General features: G+C 43.0%; 1 protein-coding gene across 30 annotated transcripts in view; it reads right to left on the bottom strand.

The window, feature by feature from the left end:
• KIAA1217 overlaps positions 1 to 21495 on the bottom strand; it is an 839292-nt gene that overhangs the window by 159352 nt on the left and 658445 nt on the right. For all 30 annotated transcript variants that reach the window (XM_077945978.1, XM_077945980.1, XM_077945965.1 and 27 more), the window contains one exon: positions 8777 to 8975. In XM_077945978.1, coding sequence (XP_077802104.1) covers positions 8777 to 8975 — 199 coding nt within the window. The remainder of the gene's footprint in view (positions 1 to 8776; positions 8976 to 21495) is intronic.

Here is a 21495-nt window from a genome sequence, read left to right as displayed (position 1 = left end):
ACTTTTTGATGGGGTTGATTTTTTTCTTGTAAATTTGTTTAAGTTCTTTGTAGATTCTGGATATTAGCCCTTTGTCAGATGGGTAGATTGTAAAAAAATTTTTCCCATTCTGTAGGTTGCCTGTTCACTCTGATGGTAGTTTCTTTTGCTGTGCAGAAGCTCTTTAGTTTAACTAGATCCCATTTGTCTATTTTGGCTTTTGTTGCCACTGCTTTTGGTATTTTAGACATGAAGTCCTCGCCCATGCCTACGTCCTGAATGGGATTGCCTAGGTTTTCTTCTAGGGTTTTTATGGTTTTAGGTCTAACATTTAAGTCTTTAATCCATCTTGAATTAATTTTTGTAAAAGGTGTAAGGAAGGGATACAGTTTCAGCTTTCTACATATGGCTAGCCAGTTTTCCCAGCACCATTTATTAAATAGGGAATCCTTTCCCCATTGCTTGTTTTTGTCAGGTTTGTCAAAGATGAGATGGTTGTAGATGTGTGGTATTATTTCTGAGGGCTCTGTTCTGTTCCATTGGTCTATATCTCTGTTTTGGTACCAGTACCATGCTGCTTTGGTTACTGTAGCCTTGTAGTGTAGTTTGAAGTCAGGTAGCATGATGCCTCCAGCTTTGTTCTTTTGGCTTAGGATTGTCTTGGCAATGCGGGCTCTTTTTTGGTTTCATATGAACTTTAAAGTAGTTTTTTCCAATTCTGTGAAGAAAGTCATTGGTAGCTTGATGGGGATGGCATTGAATCTAAAAATTACCTTGGGCAGGATGGCCACTTTCACAATATTGATTCTTCCTATCCATGAAAATGGAATGTTGTTCCATTTGTTTGTGTCCTCTTTTGTTTCATTGAGCAGTCATTTATAGTTCTCCTTGAAGAAGTCCTTCACATCCTTTGTAAGTTGGATTCCTAGGTATTTTATTCTCTTTGAAGCAATTGTGAGTGAGAGTTCACTCATAGTTTGGCTCTCTGTTTGCCGTTATTGGTATATAAGAATGCTTGTGATTTTTGCACATTGGTTTTGTATCCTGAGACTTTGCTGAAGGTGCTTATCAGCTTAAGGAGATTTGGGGCTGAGATGATGGGGTTTTCTAAATATACAATCATGTCATCTGCAAACAGGGACAATTTGATTTCTTCTTTCCTAACCAAACATCCTTGATTTCTTTCTCTTGCCTGATTGCCCTGGCCAGAACTTCCAACACTATGTTGAATAGGAGTGGTGAGAGAAGGCATCCCTGCATTGTGCCAGTTTTCAAAGGGAATGCTTCTGTTTTTTGCCCATTCAGTATGATATTGGCTGTGAGTTTGTCATAAATAGCTCTTATTATTTTGAGATATGTCCCATCAATATCTCGTTTTTGAGAGTTTTTAGCATGAAGGGCTATTGCATTTTGCCAAAGGCCTTTTCTGCGTCTATTGAGATAATCATGTGGTTTTTCTCTTTGGTTCTGTTTATTTGATGGATTACGTTTATTGATTTGCATATGTTGAACCAGCCTTGCATCCCAGGGATGAAGCCAACTTGATCGTGTGGATAAGCTTTTTGATGTGCTGCTGGATTCGGTTTGCCAGTATTTTATTGAGGATTTTTGCATCGATGTTCATCAGGGATATTGGTCTAAAATTCTCTTTTTTTGTTGTATCTCTGCCTGCTCTGACATTTTCTATGCTAGCAGCCTAAGAGCCTGACCATGAACTTACTGACCTGCTATGAAATTCTCTACTGCAAGTTTTTGTTTTTACAGTGTTACCTTTCAATCACTACAAGCCCTTAGAAAAACAAATTTAATAAATGCTTCACTTACTCTTTTTTTTTTTTTTTTTTTTTGAGACAGAGTCTCTTTCTGTTACCCAGGCTGGAGTGCAGTGGCGCGATCTTGGCTCACTGCAAGCTCCACCTCCTGGGTTCATGCCATTCTGCTGCCTCAGCCTCCCGAGTAGCTGGGAACACAGGTGCCTGCCACCACACCCGGCTAATTTTTTTGTATTTTTAGTAGAGACGGGGTTTCACTGCGTTAACCAGGATGGTCTTGATCTCCTGACCTTGTGATCCACCGGTCTCAGCCTCCCAAAGTGCTGGGATTACAGGCATGAGCCACTGCGCCTGGCCTCACTTACTCTACAGAGCAATAGTTCTTTTTATTTCTTTAAAATTCATTTATCTTTTGGGCCAGGTGCCATGGCCCATGCCTGTAATCCCAGCATTTTAGGAGGCCAATGTGGGAAGATCACTTGAGGTTAGGAGTTTGAGACCAGAAGAAAACACAGCGAGACTCCGTTTCTAAAAAAAATTAAAAACAGAAAAATTAGCTGGGCATGGTGGTGTACACTTGTAGTCCCAGCTACTCAGAGGATGAGGTGGGAGGATTGCTTGAGTCAAGGAGTTCAAGGCTGCAGTGAGTTTTGTTTGTGGCACTGTACTCCAGCCTGGGCAACAGAGCAAGACCCTGTCTCTAAAATAAATAAATAAATAAATCTTTGAATATTCAAGAAATAACTGTTCACATTCAGACAGTCTCACATTAGTCTTACAGTTGTTTCCTCCTTTGTTTTCATCTTTAGAGATAGACAATTCCTCAATTCCTTTGCCCTGATTTCCTACTCAGCCTTGCATGTACACAGGATGGAAGATTCTGGCAATTATGAGACTTCTTTTCCTTAAATTCCCATAGGGAATGATAAGCCTCAAAGTTAATCATGTTGGAATGAAAGAACAGCCACATAGATGTTCAATAATGCACCCCGCCGGGGGACTTCCCCCTCTAACCAGTCTAAAATCCTCCTATGCCATTTAAGATCATTTTTGATTTTTCAGTCTGAGTGTTTCAGAGGCAGTTTGTTATGGAAATGGGAACACCTTTGGCTGCTGGGCTGGTCAGTGAGGTCTCTTTTCTAAAGTCATGCATTCAGAATATGGTCAATAAAGGAATCTGTCTGCATCAAGAAGTTGCTGCTGTTGTTCCTGTTTTCACATGAGTTTTATTTTCAAATTCCTGAGGGCTCACAGAAGAGTGGGAACATCTTGTGGCTACCCTTTCCCCGAAGGCCGACTACGCAGCGGCCAGACACCAGCCCCCGCCCATGGTCACATTCCAGACAGGCATTTCTAAGACAGCACCATGATTAAAAGGAAACTACTCCATCATTAAGACTCCAGACCTAATATCAGCAGGACCATTTTTCACGGAAATTATTTCTGCAACCAAATTCTATTGGAAGGCGGTTTTCATTTTACTTTTTAGTCTTCCTTTCTCCTGGTCTTCTCTGTTTTCACTGAAGAGAGAGTAAAGGAGAAGTGGCATAAATTCCATTGAAAAGAATTTGCTCTGGATGAGAGGAAAGGGCAGGGAACCAACCACTGTGGAAGTAGAGATTTAGACACGATAGGTTGTTGGAACCTGGCGATGGGGTGAGTCCGTGCTGCTGAACCCATCAATTTCTTTCTTTACCTTTCTTCTTTGTAAATTTCTAGGCTCTCAGCCTCAGAAAGGACTTCTGTGTTGCTGTCACTTGGCTCTGTCTGAATGGTAAAATGCTTCTCTCAAATGAGAAGTAGACACCTTGCATCCCAGGACAGCACCCAAGAGAGACCATTACACAGACACCAGTGATGTATATGACGGGTCCAAAACATGGCCACTGTTCCCCATTCTCTCTCTTGCATGTCTTCTAACAGCATCTGCGAAATGCACCATGCTCAGCCTTCCTGCATTTCTCTCAGCCCCCAAATACACTGAAGCAATAGAAATGAGAAATTATTCAAGTGGAGAAACTAAGAGTCAGGCAGGTTTATCTCCAGGCACAGGCAGACTGAAGTGAGGGAAGGTTTCCTCCCTTCTCAGGAGCTGGAGTGGTGTGAGGATTTCATCTTGTCCTGGCTCCACCCTCAAGGTGCCTTTCTGTGCTGCCTGAGCTGGGGAAGGACTCCAGTGACAAACTGTGGCACCATGCGCCAGAGTACAGGCCGGGAGCTGGGCTTTCCTCACTCTCCTTCCTCCAGGCCCTGTGGCTGGGGACTGGCAGTAACAGTATCTGATGCGCCTGGGGTGACATGAGGGGCCGGAACTGGGGTGAGGTCAGCAAGGCACATACTTCCAGTGCAAAATTTAAGGATCTCCCAAAAGCTCAGTTACCATGATAAAGAATGTCTTTGTGCAATATTTTTAAAAAGCAAAATTAATGCAATAACCCATGACAAAACAAAACTAAATAGCAGCCTCCCAGGTAATCCAGCAATCATGTTCCTTGGTATCTACCCAGAGGAACTGCAATGTATGTTCACACAAATACCTGCACGTGAATGTTTATAGAGCATTATTTATAATTGGCAAGACTTGGAAGCAACCACAATATCCTTTGGAAGGTGAATAGACAAATAAACTGTAGTATATCCAGACTATAGAATATTATTCAGGCTGGGCGTGGTAGCTCACACCTGTAATCCCAGCACTTTGGGAGGCAGAGGTGGGCAGACTGCTTGAGCCCAGGAGTTCGAGACCACCCTGGGTAATAAGATGAAACCCTGTATGTACAAAAAACTTAGCCAGGCATGGTGGCACATGTCTGTAGTCCCAGCTATTCAGGAAGCTGAGGTGGGAGACTCATCTATGCCTCAGGTTGAGGCTGCAGTGAGTTGTGATTGCACCACTGCACTCCAGCCTGGGTGACAGAATGAGACCTTGTCTCAAAACACAACATAACACAACACAACACAACACAACACAACACAACATAAAAACAGATTATTCAGATGTGAAAAAGAAATGAGCTATCCAACCATAAAAATATATGGAGAAAACATAAATGCATATTATTAAGTGGAAGAAGCCAATATGAAAAGGCTACATGCCATGGGATTCCAACTACAAGACATTCTGTAAAAGGCAAAACTATGGAGACAATGAAAAGATGAGCAGTTGGTGAGTGGTTAGCCAGGAGGAAGGGATGAATAGGCAGAGCACAGAGGATTTTTAGGGCAAGTGAAACCATTCTGTATAATACTATAATGGTGGATACACGTCATGACCTTTGTTCAAATCCACAGAATGCACAACACCAAGAGTGAACCCCAAAGTAAACTATGGACTCTGGGTGATATCAATGTGTTGGTCTCATTTCATTGACCGTAACAAATGTACCACTTTAGTAGGGGATGCTGATCAAGGTGGGGGCTGTGCATGCGTGGAGGCCAAGGGTGTATGGGAACTGTCTGTATTTTCTCCTTGATCTTGTTACAAACCTAAAAAGTTGCTCTCAAAAAATAAAATGATAAAAAAAATCCATGATGAACAAACCATCAACATTTTAAACAAAGGCAAGATCAACAGGGCTTCATGGGAGAACTTAAAACTCTGTGTGGATTGAGATAAAGTGACAAGGTACAGATCCCAAAAGACACCCAGGGCTTCCAGATGGCATCAACAGTGGGTTTCCAGGGGGTTACAGTTCAAAGTATCCAGTCTGCATATCTGAGGCCCCATAGAGTTGCAGCTGTGCTTCTGGGCCACCCAGGTGCTGGGAGACACCCCTGCTCATGGCCGGGGCTCTCTGGGGAGCACTGTTTATCCCAGGAACCCGTGCGTCTGTGTGTTAAATAAGGCCAGGAGGCGGGGAGTTTCCCAAAGACTAAGCTGAGCAAGGCCTCTGGGAGGGAGACTGCATTTGCACTTGCTGTGACTCACATTTTCCTTTCTATTTCCCGTCCAGGTTCAACTGGATTACGCCATAAGGGCCAGGTGCGGCTTGGGGGACATTCCTCAATCGGCCACAAAGAGGCGGTCAAGGGCAACATCAACCCAGCTGGCCCAGTGCCAGCCTCATTTTCTGGAACCAGAGCTTCCCTTCGCGCTGGCAAGAAACTGCTCATTTGTCTCCTCTCCTCTTACTGTGTTCCTTTGTTTCTATCCAGGAGCAGTGAAAAATGACAGGTCAAAAAGCCCCTCACAGGGAGGGCAGAATAAACAGGTCAGATGCATTTTTCAGCCTGCTGTGACAGCACACCGGCACTCTACAGCAAAGGATGCTGAGTAAAACGGAGCAATTTGCAGAAGCGTGGCCACCCCTGTGCAAAAACACCCGCCACCCTCAGCCATTCCTTGGGCAAGCCGGCCTTAGCTCCTGCAGTCTCTCTGCCCCAAGGCTTGGTTCCTGAACCCAGCAAGTCTCAACCTGCACTGCCAACCGTTCTTGGCTGCAGAGGAAATTCCTTCCTTTAAGACAAAAGATCCATTATCCGACAGAGTCAAAGTTCCCCAGGTACGGGGGGAGGCGGAGAGGCATTTATTCTTATCTTCATTTTGGTTTGCAAAGCCGAGGTTATCTTTACAGAGACCTGAGCTTCACTCATTTCCTTCAAGCACAAAGGAGAAATCCCGTTCCTTGCCTGGCTCCTAAGCGTGAGTGGAGTTAAGAAAGCACAAGTTTCAGGCCAGGCGTGCTGGCTTATGCCTATAATCCCAGCATTTTGTGAGGTCGAGGTGGGAGGATTACTTGAGTCCAGGAGTTCCAGACCAGCCTGGGCAACATAGTGAGACCCTGCCTCTACAAAAAATAAAAAATTAGTCAGGTGTCTGGGTGCGTGCCTGTCGTCCCATCTACTCAGAAGGCTGAGATGGGAGGATCCCTTGAACCTGGGACGTCGAGGCTGTAGTGAGTCATGATCATGCCACTGCACTCCAGCCTGGGTGACAGAGCAAAACTCTGTCTCAAGAAAAAAAAAAAAAAAAAAAGAAGCCACAAATTTCTTGAATCCAGAAAGAAAACCCCAGCCTGGTGATGGTGTGGAAGCCTGTGTCATCTTGACACTGTCTTGGCCCATGATGCTCCTTGGGTGTGTCCCTCCTGTGTGTGTCCTTGTCCCTTCATTTGTAAGATGATGTTAATGGGAACTGAAGCCCTGCACTTCCCACTGCTGCCATTTAATTAACTGTGTGAGCTCAAACAAGCAAACACACACATCAACAAAAAGCACATTTTCTGTGGTCTTCTCTCATTTACACAACGAGGACCTTAGATTACTAAGATCAAGTACACAAAATTTAATGTTAAATATTCACATTGATAATACAAATAATAACAAAGTTGTGGGTGTGTTTTTTTTTGATGGAGTCTTGCTCTGTTGCCCAGGCCAGAGTGCAGTGGCACGATCTTGGCTTACCGCAAGCTCTGTTTCCCAGGTTCACGCCATTCTCCGGTCTCAGCCTCCTGAGTGGCTGGGACTACAGGCGCCTGCCACCACGCCTGGCTAATTTTTTGTATTTTTACTGGAGATGGGGTTTCACCGTGTTAGCCAGGATGGTCTCAATCTCCTGACCTCGTGATCCACCCACCTTGGCCTCCCAAAGTGCTGGGATTACAGGCGTGAGCCACCGCGCCCGGTCAGGTTTCTTTTAGGACAGCTAGGACAATGTCTGAATCCAGTCTGCTTGGGTCATTATCTGCAGCTAAGGAAACAAAATCAGGACACCTTCTCTCATATCTATCTTCTTCTTTCTTCTCCTCCCAGCAAGGCATTTGCTCAGTTTTACATGGCGGAGTTCAGCTGTCTTTTGCATGCGCCAGACTCTGAAGGCTTTTGCATTTTGACCCTTTTCCTGTCCCCTCTTAGCCCCAAGCCCATCTGTTTGTAAACACAGGTACCCGAATCAGAACCTCAACATGGCAGTGAAGCATAAGAAACATCTGCCCAGTTGACAGAGAGGTCCAAATCCTCACGACTTGTCTATTTTGTTAAAGGGCCAAAAAAAAAAAAAAAAAAAAAAGAAAAAGAAATTTAAAAAGCCAAGCAAGATAGGAAGTGAACTTCCAACACAAAAAAAGGAAATGATATGTGGTAAAAGCATAAAAAGAATCCTTCTACCTTTCAGAAAAGCTGTGTACTACACACACCAAGCCCCTCTATCCTTTCACGCGGTAGTGGAAACAGCCTCGTGTTCAAGGTTCTTATGAATAGTCATGGAGATGCTGGCCATGTTGTCCCTTTTTGTCGTGGAGCCACTCATCTCCTCCACTGAATTACCAGATAGGTGCAGCAGGGCTGGTGGAAACCCACAGCACTGGGTAAAAATGCCAACTGTCCTGGCTTCTGGGACTGGAGAAGAGGTTTGCAAAGTGACAAGAGGATCATTCTGTGGCCAGTTCCTCACAATTTACTGTAGACCAGTGGTCCCCAATTTTTTTGGCACCAGGGACTGGTTTCGTGAAAGACAATTTTTTTGGCACCAGGGACTGGTTTCGGGATGAAACTGTTCCATCTCGGATCATCAGGCATTAGTTAGATTCTCATAAGAACATGCAACCTAGATCCCTCACTCGTGCAGTTCACAATAGGGTTCAGCTCCTATGAGAAGCTGATGCCACAGTTGATCTGACAGGAGGCGGAGCTCAGGCAGTAACCCTCGCTCATCCTCTGCTCACCTCTTGCTGTGTGGTCTGGTTCCTAACGGGCCACAGGACTGGTAGTGGTCCATGGCCTGGGGACTGGGGACTCCTGCTGTATAGTAGCAGGAACATAGGTAAAATACTACTAGCCCCTTGGCTTGAATTACTAATCCCAACCACTTCTGAATGTGCCCAGACTCAAAGCCAGCTTGCACTTGATCTGATTACCCATCAGGCAAATCCTCAATGCTTGATATTAAACCAATGAAGTTTCCCAGTACTGGAGTATTTGCAAATCAATATCAAATGAATGTTGAATGAAAGGGTATAGGTTCAGAAGTATAACAAGACACGCATTCAGTAAGAAAAGGGCATCAGAAACTGCCTTCTAAAGCTTACCCAGAGATCTTTCTTTCGTCTGGTTGGTTGACCTCACCACGGGAAGGCTCGCGCGAGTCCGGCTGCCTCTGGAAAAAGGGGTTGGAGCATCCCCCTCAGACATGGCTTCCAAAGAATCAGCGGACGTCTCTGATAAATGCTCGACCGGGTCACCCAGACTGGGTGGTTGAGGACTGTGAGACAGTTTGGGGCTCCTTGTCTGCAAAAGACATTTTAAAGAAAGTGGGAAAATAGACTATTATTAATCATGTTGAAAATATGTCCAATGCCATCTCTATTAATCTGGAAAAATAATATGGCAAGGGGGAAAAGTTCATCAGAAGGGTTAGATAGAGAAAACTAAAGACCTAGTGGGTCAAAGTATCAGTTGTGAAAATTACCGGAAAATAACATTGCCCTTAAGTGTTCCATTGTATTGATTGATTGATTGATTGCCAGAGTGCAGTGGCATGATCTCAACTCACTACAACCTCCGCCTCCTGGGTTCAAGCAATTCTCGTGCCTCAGCCTCCTGAATAGCTGGGACTACAGGTGCGCTCCAACATGCCTGGCTAATTTTTGTATTTTTAGCAGAGATGGGGTTTCACCATGTTGGCCAGGCTTTGAGTACTTTGAGTACTCTTGAACTCCTGACCTCATGTGATCCACCTGCCTTGGCCTCCCAAAGTGCTAGGATTACAGGCGTGACCTGCCGCACCTAGTCTCCATTAAGATTTTTATTATTTGACTTATGTGGTCCATTTTGAACAGGGGGTTTAGGAGAAGTCACATTATAGGAAAGCGACAGCAAACAATTTGCCAGACAAATTCTAACAGTGCTTTCACAACAGAGGGGACCGTATACTCTTCTATGCACCCAAGATGGATGAGGTACTCATATCAGAGTAAATGGTACACAACTGGCCCTTAAGAGTCTCATACCAAGACTGTTTCCACAATCAGTAAACTCACATTGCGAGGGAGATATTTATTTTATTTTATTTCATTTCATTTCATTTCATTTTTCTGAGATGGAGTTTCACTCTTGTTGCCCAGGCTAGAGTGCAATGGCGCCATCTTGGCTCACCGCAACCTCCACCTCCTGGGTTCAAGCAGTTCTCCTGCCTCAACCTCCCAAGTAGCTGGGATTACAGGCATGTGCCACCATGTTCAGCTAATTTTTGTATTTTTAGTAGAGATGGGGTTTTGCCACATTGGCCAGGCTGGTCTCGAATTCTTGACCTCAGGTGATCCACCTGCCTTAGCCTCCCAAAGTGCTGGGATTCCAAGGTGCGAGCCACCATGCCCGGCCTTATTAATGATTTTTGAACAAGGTACGCTGACAATTATTTAGCCAGTCTGGCCTCGAGGTTTGGGCTACAGATTTCTTTCATGGATGCCCAAGGTGTGCCCGATACTCTGGCAGTACCCTTTGAGAATCGGATAAGCAGCTTCTTGCTAAAAGTACAAGAAGACCCCTCTCAACAGCATCAGTTGTATTATCCAGACAATCACACCTTCCTATGCGCCTCTCAGGACCTTCCCATAGAGGAAAGCAGTGATAAGGTCAGTACCTTCCACCCTGTGTTTCTTAAGGGATGAGGCTTCAAGATGACTGGGTGTTCCACAGGAAACTCAGCTCAGATTACATGCCAATATCATGACCAGAAGGAACATGCATTAACAGTCAGATTGTCTCCTTTGGTTAATTTTTCTGTGCAAATCCCCAGAGTGGTGTATTCCTAGATTTATTTTTTACAAAGTCCGCTTCTGTTATGGGGATCTGACTTTGACACACATTACAAGTATTTGGCCAGGAAAATTATCCCTAAATCACTGCCCAGTTCACCAAGATTTAGACAAATTCATGTGGTCCTCAGTGAAGTAGCTTCCTCTTTACCATGCTCAGCAGAATATCAAGGTATGACGTCCTCATCCCTGACATTTTTTTTTTTAAAAAAGAAGATAGATTCAGTTTAGCAAAATAGCCAAGAAATAATATTACTTTAAGCAACATGGCTACATTTATAACCTCTGCTGTATGGTCATCTTTGTAGCTCACGGCAGAAACAATACATTTAATGAGTTGTCATTTTCCATTGCAGAAGGTAATAATCCTTGAAGAAAATCAAAATCAAATCTGTTTCTTGTTCAGGGTCATCGTAGTGGTAGGTAAGTAGAAAAATCAAAGATGTAGGGCTATATATTTTCCTCCCTCACTTCCTATACATAACTATTTAGCTCCAAATGTAAACTCCTCTTTTCGTTGCTGTTCTTATTCACGTTCTCACTGAAAACGATCACTACATATTAGCAGTCTCCTCACACGCAGTACCCTCCCCTCTGATGCCAGCTTGCTGCTGAGACATCATTTAGTTCAGAGAAAAGACAATGGAAATTGCTGACACTTGTGCCAAATACCCTGTGATCTGATATGCTGGAAAAAAAAAAAAAGTCAAAATAGCATTTTGGAACAGTGCTAGGCACCATGGGTAAAAGTGCACCAGAGATAAAAGTTCTTGAGCTCGTCAAGCATATAATAAGGTCTATATGGGGGCAAAAGATAATGTATATGCAATAGATGGACAAGAAGAATGAAGAGGTGCATCACCCTGAGTGCAGAAGGAGTTTGGGGCAGTAACTGCTGAATTTAAAGGGGCATCGGGAGAGAAGAGGGAGGTGCAAGGGTTGCTCTGAACTGAGCAATAAAGCGCAGGGCCACCCACTCCAGCCTGGTCTTTCCTGATTGGACTAAACAGTAGTCACCTGATCTTAGTTGGATCAATCAAATTCTCACCCCTGGAAATGTCTTTCCTGATTGGGTCAAGAAGTAGCCACCTGAACTTAGTTGGTCCAATTAAATTCTCTCCCCTGTAAATTTAGATCTGGGACAGAGGATCTATTAGTCAATGTCTAGGGAGAACTTGAAACAACTTAGTTTTCAACTTGAAGCTGTGGTTAAAATGGGCAGGGAAAGTGAAACAGAGAAAAAGGGCAGAGAAAAAAATAAAGCAAATCTGTATTAAAAAATAGAGATGTAAGACCCCCATGATCTTCAGAGAGCGCAAAGGATAAGACAGCAGTCATGTGGGGTCTCACTTTCCATTTCCAGTACATTGTGGGGTCCTTCCAATTAATTTATTCAATTAATTCAGTTTTTGTTCTTGCACTAGTTTGGGATAGCTCTTTGCCTTGCAAGCAAGCCACCACTGACCAACACCAATTCTAATGGTTCCTCCTGGCTAAGCTGCTACGATGTTCACATATTCATATTAGTAAGAACCATGGAGAAAGCTAAACTCTCTGGAGCTTGTTTCCATAATAATACTTCCCATCACTTTATATTTCATAGATGAAAATTTCTAAAAAAAAAAATTCCCCCCAAATTTATGAGGGGTTACATACAGGAATGTTGATTTTATTTAGCAAAATAAGAGGCATTAAAGAAATCTTACTCTCTGTGGTATGATTTTTTTACCATAAGAAAGAAAAGATACTTTAATACCAAAAAAAGGGGAAACAACCACAATTTCAGGTTTGATCTAGTGAAAAATTCTTTATGTTGGAGTTAGCATTCTCGTTTTGCCTTCAGTGAAAACTTTTCTCAGTCATGCATGGCCTACAGCTTGGTGTTTGAAGCTGCTACCCTAAGCTACTGAGTGGAGAGCGCCTCCTAACTGAGGGGGAAGCAGAGGATGATGGGAATATTCTCTGAGCCACGTGAGCAGGACTCAAGGGTCCATAAGACTGGATTTTCCTCCTTGCTCCATGGAGATCCCTGTTTCCATCACAACCTTGTAAAGACTTCCCCAATCATTAGGCAACCCCAAACCTGGGAACCCAAACAGTAAGCCCTTTGGGGTCATGCAGGAAGGGGGTGGTCTGTATAGTCAGGCCACCTGAACCCCACTGGTCCTTTCTAGTCTTCTCTTCTTCAAAGGAGACTCTCTGTCACCAAGACATGCTGGTGTAATTGACTCAATGCAGCTCTCTCCTCTTCTGCATCTGTGATTCACCCTCTAGAAATATTCTCTTCCTAATGAAAGGATGAGGGAAGAAATAAAGGACTCAACATATTAGGTGCCCGCTGCTCTGTACCAAGTAACTGTCATGTGGTAATCTTCTTTAACCTTCCCTGTAACCTCATACTATGGGTTATCACTGAGAAAATAGAAAAAGCGGGATGGGCGCGGTGGCTCACGCCTGTAATCCCAGCACTTTGGGAGGACGAGGTGGGTGGATCACGAGTTCAGGAGATCAAGACCATCCTGGCTAACACGGTGAAACCTCATCTCTACTAAAAATACAAAAAATTAGCCAGGCATGGTGGTGGGCACCTGTAGTCCCAGCTACCTGGGAGGCTGAGGCAGGAGAATGGTGTGAACCCGGGAGGTGGAGATTGCAGTGAGCGAAGATCGTGCCACTGCACTCCAGCCTGGGCGACAGAGCAAGACTGTCTCAAAAAAAAAGAAAAAAAAAAAAGAAAAAAGAAAGAAAGAAAATAGAAAAAGCAGCTTGCTCTGAAATTCTACCAAATGAAAAGAGCAAAGATCACGTGTGGTGTACTCCAGAGTTGACACCAGTGGTAAGATTGGTTGGTTGGTCATTAATTTATTCAGTCAGTCAGACAGGGTCTCTGTTGCCCAGGCTGGAGTGCAGTGGTGAGATTATGGCTCACCGCAGCCTCGATCTCCCAGGCTCAAGCAATCCTCCCACCTCAGCCTCCTGAGTAGCTGGGACTACAGGTCTGTACCATCATGCACAGTTCATTTTTTAAATTTTCAGTAGACGAGGTCTCACTTTGTTGCCCAGGCTGGTCTCAAACTCCTAAGCTTAAGCGACCCTTTCATCTCGTTCTGCCAAAGTGCTAGGATTACAGGTGTGAGCCACTGCACCCTGCCTCAAATTTTTATTTAACCGGGAGTCTGGGAATGCTAGTTCTAGTTCAGCTTCTGCCAAAAACTGATCCACGTATAACCTCACTGAGTCACAGCTATCTCATTTGTAAGGCCAGAGGTTGAGCTAGTTGGTGTCTCAGATCCCTTGCAGGACCAAAACTTTCTAACTCTAAGTACACATCACACAAGAAGAAAAGATCATGTCACCCAGAAAAAAAAGTTTACTGAGATTGCCTTCGAATTATTTATCCTATAGCACCTGCTCCACAGAAATACGTAGCTAGGTAGTGCTAAGATCTGGCTTTCCGCATTTATGTCCTCAAGTGCATGCAACATAGTTGAACAGCATTAATTTTTAAAAGATGGCCATGATTTCATTTTAACATCATAAACAAATATTTGCTGAAATGTTCACCAAGTGCACTGTTTTGCGAGGGGGATTGAATTTATTTATATTCTTTGCAATGCTATTGGATTTGGAGATAACAACAAAGATAAAAGAAAGTTAGAGCTAGAGGCATTGATGATGTATTTTTCATTCCCGTTTTCAGATCCTTAAACTCTAAATTGAAATGCCGAGGTCCTGAAAAGGAACCTGCAAATGTAGCTTTACATAATATGTTAATTGCCAGGAACAGTGGGGTGTCTGGCTAGCCAAGGTATTCACTTTGCTTCAGATTACATTCTATTGTGAAAAGAAAAATCAACATCGCCGTGATGAAGTTTTACTTCATCCTAATTAATGCCCAATTTGCCGCAGGGCATTTGAAAATACAATGAAGTTTTCCACATGCAAATATATTTGGAATGACTCATTCCTAGCACTCATTAAATGATGTGGTTAATTTAATCATGACATTCAGACACTTTTCTTTCACTTGTGTATCTTTCAACTTAAACCTAGTCAAAATTCTGATTTCAGTTGAAGAGAACATCCTAGTTGCTAGGTACTCTTATTAAAAATTCCAGGAACAAAATATTAAATTAACAAATAAATCATCCACAGACTTTAGGTTTTCTCTACCATTCCTGCTTCGTGGTACTCCAAAGGAAAATGAACAAACTGGCACTACAGAAGCTCTACGCTTCTAAATTTGCTTACAGAGTCCTTTCTACAAGCCACAGTGCAGTTGCCTTTTCCCCCATTTTCTGCCCTCCTTCTGGTTTCCAGTCTTTAATGTCCATGCTGGGTTGAGGACTAAGGGTGGGAAGGAAGATAGGGAGCTCCATCGGGCACACCTGGCTTCCATCTTCCCTCCCATCCTTACATAAACCCTTCCCTGGTGACAGCATCAGCGGAGGTTTTCTTCCTTCAAGTGTCCACTTGCCATTCTCTGGTGAGTCCTGTGACCAACAGCAGGTGTATGTTTAGAACAGTGGCTCACACCTGTAATCCCAGCACTTTGAGAGGCCTAGGCAGGCGGATTGCTTGAGCCCAGGAGTTCGAGACCAGCAAGGGCAACGTAGTGAGACTCTGTCTCTACAAAAAAATTAAAAAATTAGCAGTGTGGTGGTGCACACGTGTAGTTCCAGCTACTAGGGAGGCTGAGGCAGGAGGATGGCTTGAGCCCAGGAGGTCGAAGCTGCAGGGAGCTATGGTGACACCACTGCACATCAGCCTGGGAGAAAGAACAAGACTCCCATCTCTAAAAAATAATAGAAGAATACAAAATTTAAAAAAGAGCAGAAGGGCTTGGCTATGCATGGCTTCTTGGCAACTTCCCACAGCTTCTGTGGCTTATGGACAGAAAAGCAAAATCTGAGTCAATATCTCCCCAGTGCCATTCTTGCAATTATGCTCACTCTGGGGAATAGACTGAGACCCCCATGATTCTAAAATACAACAGGTGGGTGTGAGAACTGCAACACAAGTGGAGAAGAGAACTGTAGTTAGTTTTATTATGATCTTGTAATTTTGGGGGGGGTCTGGCATTAAAGACTCAGAGAAATGGTGGTGGAAGAGAACAAATCAGCAGCTTTTGTTTTTAATAGAAACCTTGGGTGCACGCACTAGAGGGTCCTGCTGTTAATCTACAGTACAATATACACACACACAAAATCAAGTATTTAGTGGACATCTGGATGCTGCATGTGAGCAGTTTGTGGATACGTGCCAGACTTACTAGTGACCAGGAACTTCTGGACCTTAGAATAAGATAGATCTATATTCACTAACCCCGTTTTAATGCCAGCTTCCAACTGTGCATATCTGAGATTCTCATGTCTCTCCTAGCTTAAGTTGAGGTCTGAAAATTAGTATTTCTCTTCCCTGACTTGGACAAAGGAGAAGCATTTTCTCTAGGATTTATTTTGATGAAATATCCTTGATACACTCAGTTTATATCCTGTTTCTTCAAGGCTAATATTTCAACACTTTTCTCCCTTTTCCATCCACAGAGTACCCAGACATTATTCACGATTTTCACCTGTGAAAACAGAATGGCATTTGTTCTGGATGGAAATCAGATGATTCAGCAGTTGGGCAAAGTACAAGTGCATCTTTTGTTTCCACATTTTCCTTCTCTGTGTGTATTATTTCATTATCAGATTGGAAAGATGAAAGGGCAGTGATGCCTAGTACCCCGTGCTCATGGGTGGCTCATATAGAGCCAGCCACAGTCATCCCTGCACTGAGGCATCCACTGTGTGGAGTGAAGTGAGCCAGGCAGGACCCCTCTGCTAACCCAGTGTCACCATGCAAAGCCCCCTGCCCTCCTACAGCTGCAAACAAATAAATGACAAGGACACCTCTGTGCAGAAAAGGGTAGTTCCTCATTGTTTAAAGAAGCACCACACTATGCAAATACTCTCCATAGAGTATTATCTGTGTGTCAGATTCATCTTCTGAGGTATTGTTAATTTGCCTTGTCCTTGTGGTTATCAGAAACAAACAAAAAAGTTATGGAACTTCTATTCCTAGCCATCGCCTCCTGGGAAACTGCCAAGCCTTTAAGTTCTAAGGTCTTCCCACAGGGAAGGGTTGTTAATGGTGTCTCCATGCTACAGAGGCCACTCTGAAGACTCTCTCCCTAAACTGGGATGAGAAGGTAAAGGTATTTGGAAAAGAAATCTGGACTTGCCTCCAGAAGAGGAAAGGAGGAAGTTCCTAATTAGGCAGGAAGAGGGGAGTGGACGACTTCTCAGACCCAAGAAGAGGGTGGCAGTTGTCAGGGCTGGTGATGGTGCTCTTCAAATTCGAAAGACCTGTATTCCATTTGCAAGAAGTGACCCACAACTGGGAGGGTGGATGTGTGACATGCTTAGAGTGGCTGAAACCAGGTGCTCACACTTAGGATACTTGGCAAAGGTCCCCATAAACCTGGCTGCAAACAGGCTGCATGGAAGGCAATTCACTATGAGTCCCAGGAGACTCAGAGGCCCTGGCCTGGTTTTATTGGATTGGACAAGCTCCCCAAGATTTCCTTATGACTCCAAGTGAGGGGATAATGCCTCCCCTTAATAGGATGAGAATGAATTTCTCAATAATTGCTGAAGCCAGGATAGATTAGTTTGATTTGGGGAAAGTGGTAGCTCTCGTATTGGAGTGTCAGGAAGCAAATCTGTACATATTACATCTTTAATAGAATAAATAAATCTTGAAACAATTTGGAAGGCTGGTTAACAAATTACAATGTATGTGTACTCCAGAGTACTACACAATCATAATAAAGGTGTTTTAATGGAATTTTGGGGTATAATTTAGTAATTGGACACAATATAGCCAAAAACAAGCATGAGTTTTCTTTTGATGGTGGCATAATGGGTAACGTACTTTCTTTTTTAATAATTTCACCTTTTATTTTAGATTTAGATTTATTTTAGTGTGCAGGTTTGTTACATGGGTATATTGCAAAATGCTGAGGTTTGGGGTACAATTGATCCTGTCATCCAGGTAGTGAGCATGAAACTGACCCAGTAGTCCCACAGATTATTCTTTTTGATAAACGGAACAAGAAATTGACTCTTCTGGTCTCAAAGCTGGAAACTAGTATTTGTTTAATCTGAGTTCCTTCCTCAGGCAACACCTTTAGGCCTCTCAAAAAAGTATCCAAGAACTGAAACTCACCAGATCACCAGACCAGATGCCACACCCCTCATTCATCATGATTGTTTCTTTGCCCCTCCTCAGTTCTTGTTTTCTTACATGTTCTTATGTTTCTCTCCTGCTACATAAACCCCTAGTTTTAGTCAGTCAAGGAGATGGAGTTGAGACTGAGCTTCCGTCTCCTTGGCTGCAGCACCTGGTTAAAGCCTTCTTCCTTGGCAGTACTTGTCTCAGTGATTGGCTTTCTGTTTGGTGAGCAGTAGAACATAGACCAAACCCCTGGTGTTTTGGTAACAAGCATAGTATTCAATGGGTTTTCAACCTTTGCTCTCCTCCTGCCTCCCCGCTCCAGTAGTCCCCAGTGTGTATTGTTGCCATCTTTATGTCCATGTGTAGCCAATGTTTAGCTCTCACTTACAAGTGAGAATATGCCATGTTGGGTTTTCTGTTCTGCATTAGTCTGCTTAGGATAAGAGTGACATACTTTCTTTATGTCTCCAAAATAAGAATATGTTGTTTTTACAAATCAGAGAATTGCTAAATAGGTCATGATATTTTTAAAGAATAGATCAGAGGAAGGGAAGGGAAGACTTTTCCATAAAACATTTAGAATCCAGAAGGATTCCTGTCTATGGTGACCTGAATGCATTCATGCCCATTCCTGTCTTCTCTCGTGTATTCTGTATGATTGGATTCTAGGTTTAAGAACTTGTGGTTAGAGATGGTCGCTGAAATGACAACACAAATGCATGGGGAAAACACGGGAAGGGAAACACGTTTTCATTTTCATGTCATGCAATATTTGGCAAGAATCCAGAATTATAAGAACTTCCAATTCTATAAAGCGATACAGTTAAAAAAGAAGCGCCAAGGCCATCAAATCAATTTCAGACATGCGAATTGCACTCCAACTTGTAAAGAGACAAGACTTCCGCATCTGTAGTTCTGATACCATTACAGTAACTTAATTTAAAGGCTCTTAAAATTTGATTCTAGGTAAATTTGGAATTTTAGCAATTTTCTATGATCTCCTAGATATTTTCTACCTTTCAACCTCTTAATAGTTTGTAGATGATACAGTATTCCTTTTTTTTTCCCTTGAAGAGGTTTGGTTCCACCTAGAGGAGCTGCTAAATCTGTTGCCTTGCAGAGGAGACAGGGGTTCTTATCAGATCAGAAGTCAGGGTGGCCTTTTTAACTCCAGGATTAGACATCAATCTGCCACCTGCCTGCCTTGTGGTTTACCTGTAACATGACATAAACTCTACTGAAATACCACCTCGAATTGTCTGCTCTCTGACTCCTCCCCAAAGCCAGAATGAGATAAAAGCTATTTAAAGAAAATAAAGCCTAGCTCGACCATGATCTCCATTTAGCATCCTTCTACCAAGTTAGAAAATGAGATCATCAGTAAGTTCCAAGTCTGGATCTCATTAACTCAGACGTTCTTCCCCTTCGGAAACACGTTCATGCAACTTGTATTCAGTGATGTGTTTTCTTCTTTTCATCTTGCCAATACAAAATTAATACAAATTTGCCAATACAAAATTACAAAATTGGGCTAGATGCGGTGGCTCACACCTATAATTGCAGCACTTTGAGAGGCTGAGACAGGAGGATAAATGAAGCTAGGAGTTTGAGACCAACGTTGGCAACACAGTGAGACCCCATCTCTACAAAAAACAGACATGTTTTTTTAGCCAGGAGTGGTGGTGCACCCTACTCAGGAGGCTGAGGTGGGAGGATCCCTGGAACCTGGCAGTTCGAGGCTGCAGTGAGCCATGATCACGCCACTGTACTCCAGCCTGGGTCACACAGCATGATCCTGTCTCTAAAAAAACAAAAACCACATGAAGAATACTGCTGTTGGTCCTGCCTACTATGCTGATCTGTGTACCTTTTATAAAGGCATGAACAATGTTTCTTTTAGAATTTAAAACAAAGGATATGATTTTGCTTCCTGAAGGATTAAGTATTACCTTGTCATATAGTGAGAATTATGTAAAGTATCATGTATGTTGGGAAGCTTGAAACTAAATTTAGTGTCCAAGCTAATCATAGAACCTACATTTGAAAATTTGCTGCCTCTTCTTATGAGATTTTGCCTTTTGATTTTCAGTGTATCTACCTTAGGGTAGATGTCTTTTTATTGCAAGTTGCCTTGAATACAACAATTAATTTATTCTTTCTCCCCTTTCTTTCTGAAACAAGAAAAGTAATGCCTTATAAACAAGCAAGAAGTTGAATAGGCTTTGACTCCCAAAATCCTCATTGATTGAGGTCTGAGCAAGGCTGCAGATGCTTTTGTAATTCAGAGAGTCAGGAATGCACTTTAAAAGGCTATAGGATAAAAGGTGTCTGTGTGAGGATTGCTGTTATTATACTGATAAAAGGAAAGAAACCTGCTTGTAGCCTTTGAAATCTCAAGTAAAATACAACCAGCATAACATGGTGCTAAGTACATATCTTAGAAGACCTCCTTAACAAAAGTCTTTCTTAAGCTCATCTCTGCAGCCTTGGCTTCAGTGCTTTATGGAGAGGATGTGGGATCCCAAGCCACGGAATGGTACCCCTAAACCTTAACTGCATTGTTGCCAAACCAAAGAGGCTTTCCTTGCTAGCAAAGGCCCTCACCCTCAGTGAGGGTATGAGCTGTGCCATGGGAAAGCTTACGATGTCCTCACCACCCCACAGTGATGAAGGCCACAGGGAACTGGGCAAGAGGGACTCTTGTGGGTTCCTGGGGTCACCAAGGCTCAGAGCTTTTGGCCAGACTCTCCCCATACATCCTGGAAATCAATTTCACTATCAATTTCAAACACACGCCCCCTCCCGCCAGCCCAAAACCACTACCACCACCACCTGTGCAATTTCACTGGAATGATTTTCAAATGAAAACAAAACAAAACACCTCGTGAAAGTTCTAACTAGCTTTCTGCACCAAACATTCTGATTCTCCTCTAGTCCTGCTCTAGGAAAGTATACCAGTGTTCGAAGAGATGGACAGAAGACAAAATTTATAATGAGAGGACTTACTGTTTTTATCAGGTTATTTTATGAAAAGCAGACTCCAATTTTGCCATGAACTCACAGTGCAATTCCATATGAAACCTTTCTGAACCTCAGTTCTCACTTTTATAAAATAATCAGAATATCTACTTGATAAAGTAAGAAGTAATTGGAAAAAAGTTGCATGGGACAGCAACTGGTAGGTTATAAAAGAGGCCAAGCATCTAGCTTTCCTTCGGTAGTAAGCTGGTATTACTCTCAGTAGGGTGATTCTAGATGGCTCAGCTTCCTACTGTACTTGGGAACTCCTGTAGCTTCTGGGATCCTATGTGAGAGGAGAAGGGTACAAACAATCCTTTAATGGTTCCACCATGCCTTCGTCTTGGTCTTGTGAGATGGGTAACTAGTTACGGCCAATTTCAAAACAGAATGTGACATCTGGAGAGGATCTGAGAGTTACTCATTCACTAAAGGGGGAAGAAGATCACCTTCGATTTCCAAACTTAACCTTCATCCAATTCCATCTCCAAAAAACCAGCATTATAATTTAAAATGCTTGAAAATGCCAAAAAAAAAAAATGCTTCAAGAAAAATCTCAGATATCCAATTATTTGCTGATATGGGAAAAAAAAAAAAAAAAGAAAGTCAGTACTGAAGATTTATCTGTTTCAAGCAGAAGAAAAAAAGAATAGCGGGAGGGAATCCCAAACTCTGTATTACTTCCCATGGGAAAACCCCACCAGGCAATGTCAAATCTCTATTCTGAAAGTAGGAAGAAAGGTTAATGG

Source organism: Macaca mulatta, chromosome 9 (genome assembly GCF_049350105.2).
Source record: "Macaca mulatta isolate MMU2019108-1 chromosome 9, T2T-MMU8v2.0, whole genome shotgun sequence".
In the NCBI taxonomy this organism is placed as follows: domain Eukaryota; kingdom Metazoa; phylum Chordata; class Mammalia; order Primates; family Cercopithecidae; genus Macaca; species Macaca mulatta.
Note: the sequence above shows the minus strand (reverse complement) of the source record. Positions and strands in the feature narration are given on the sequence as shown.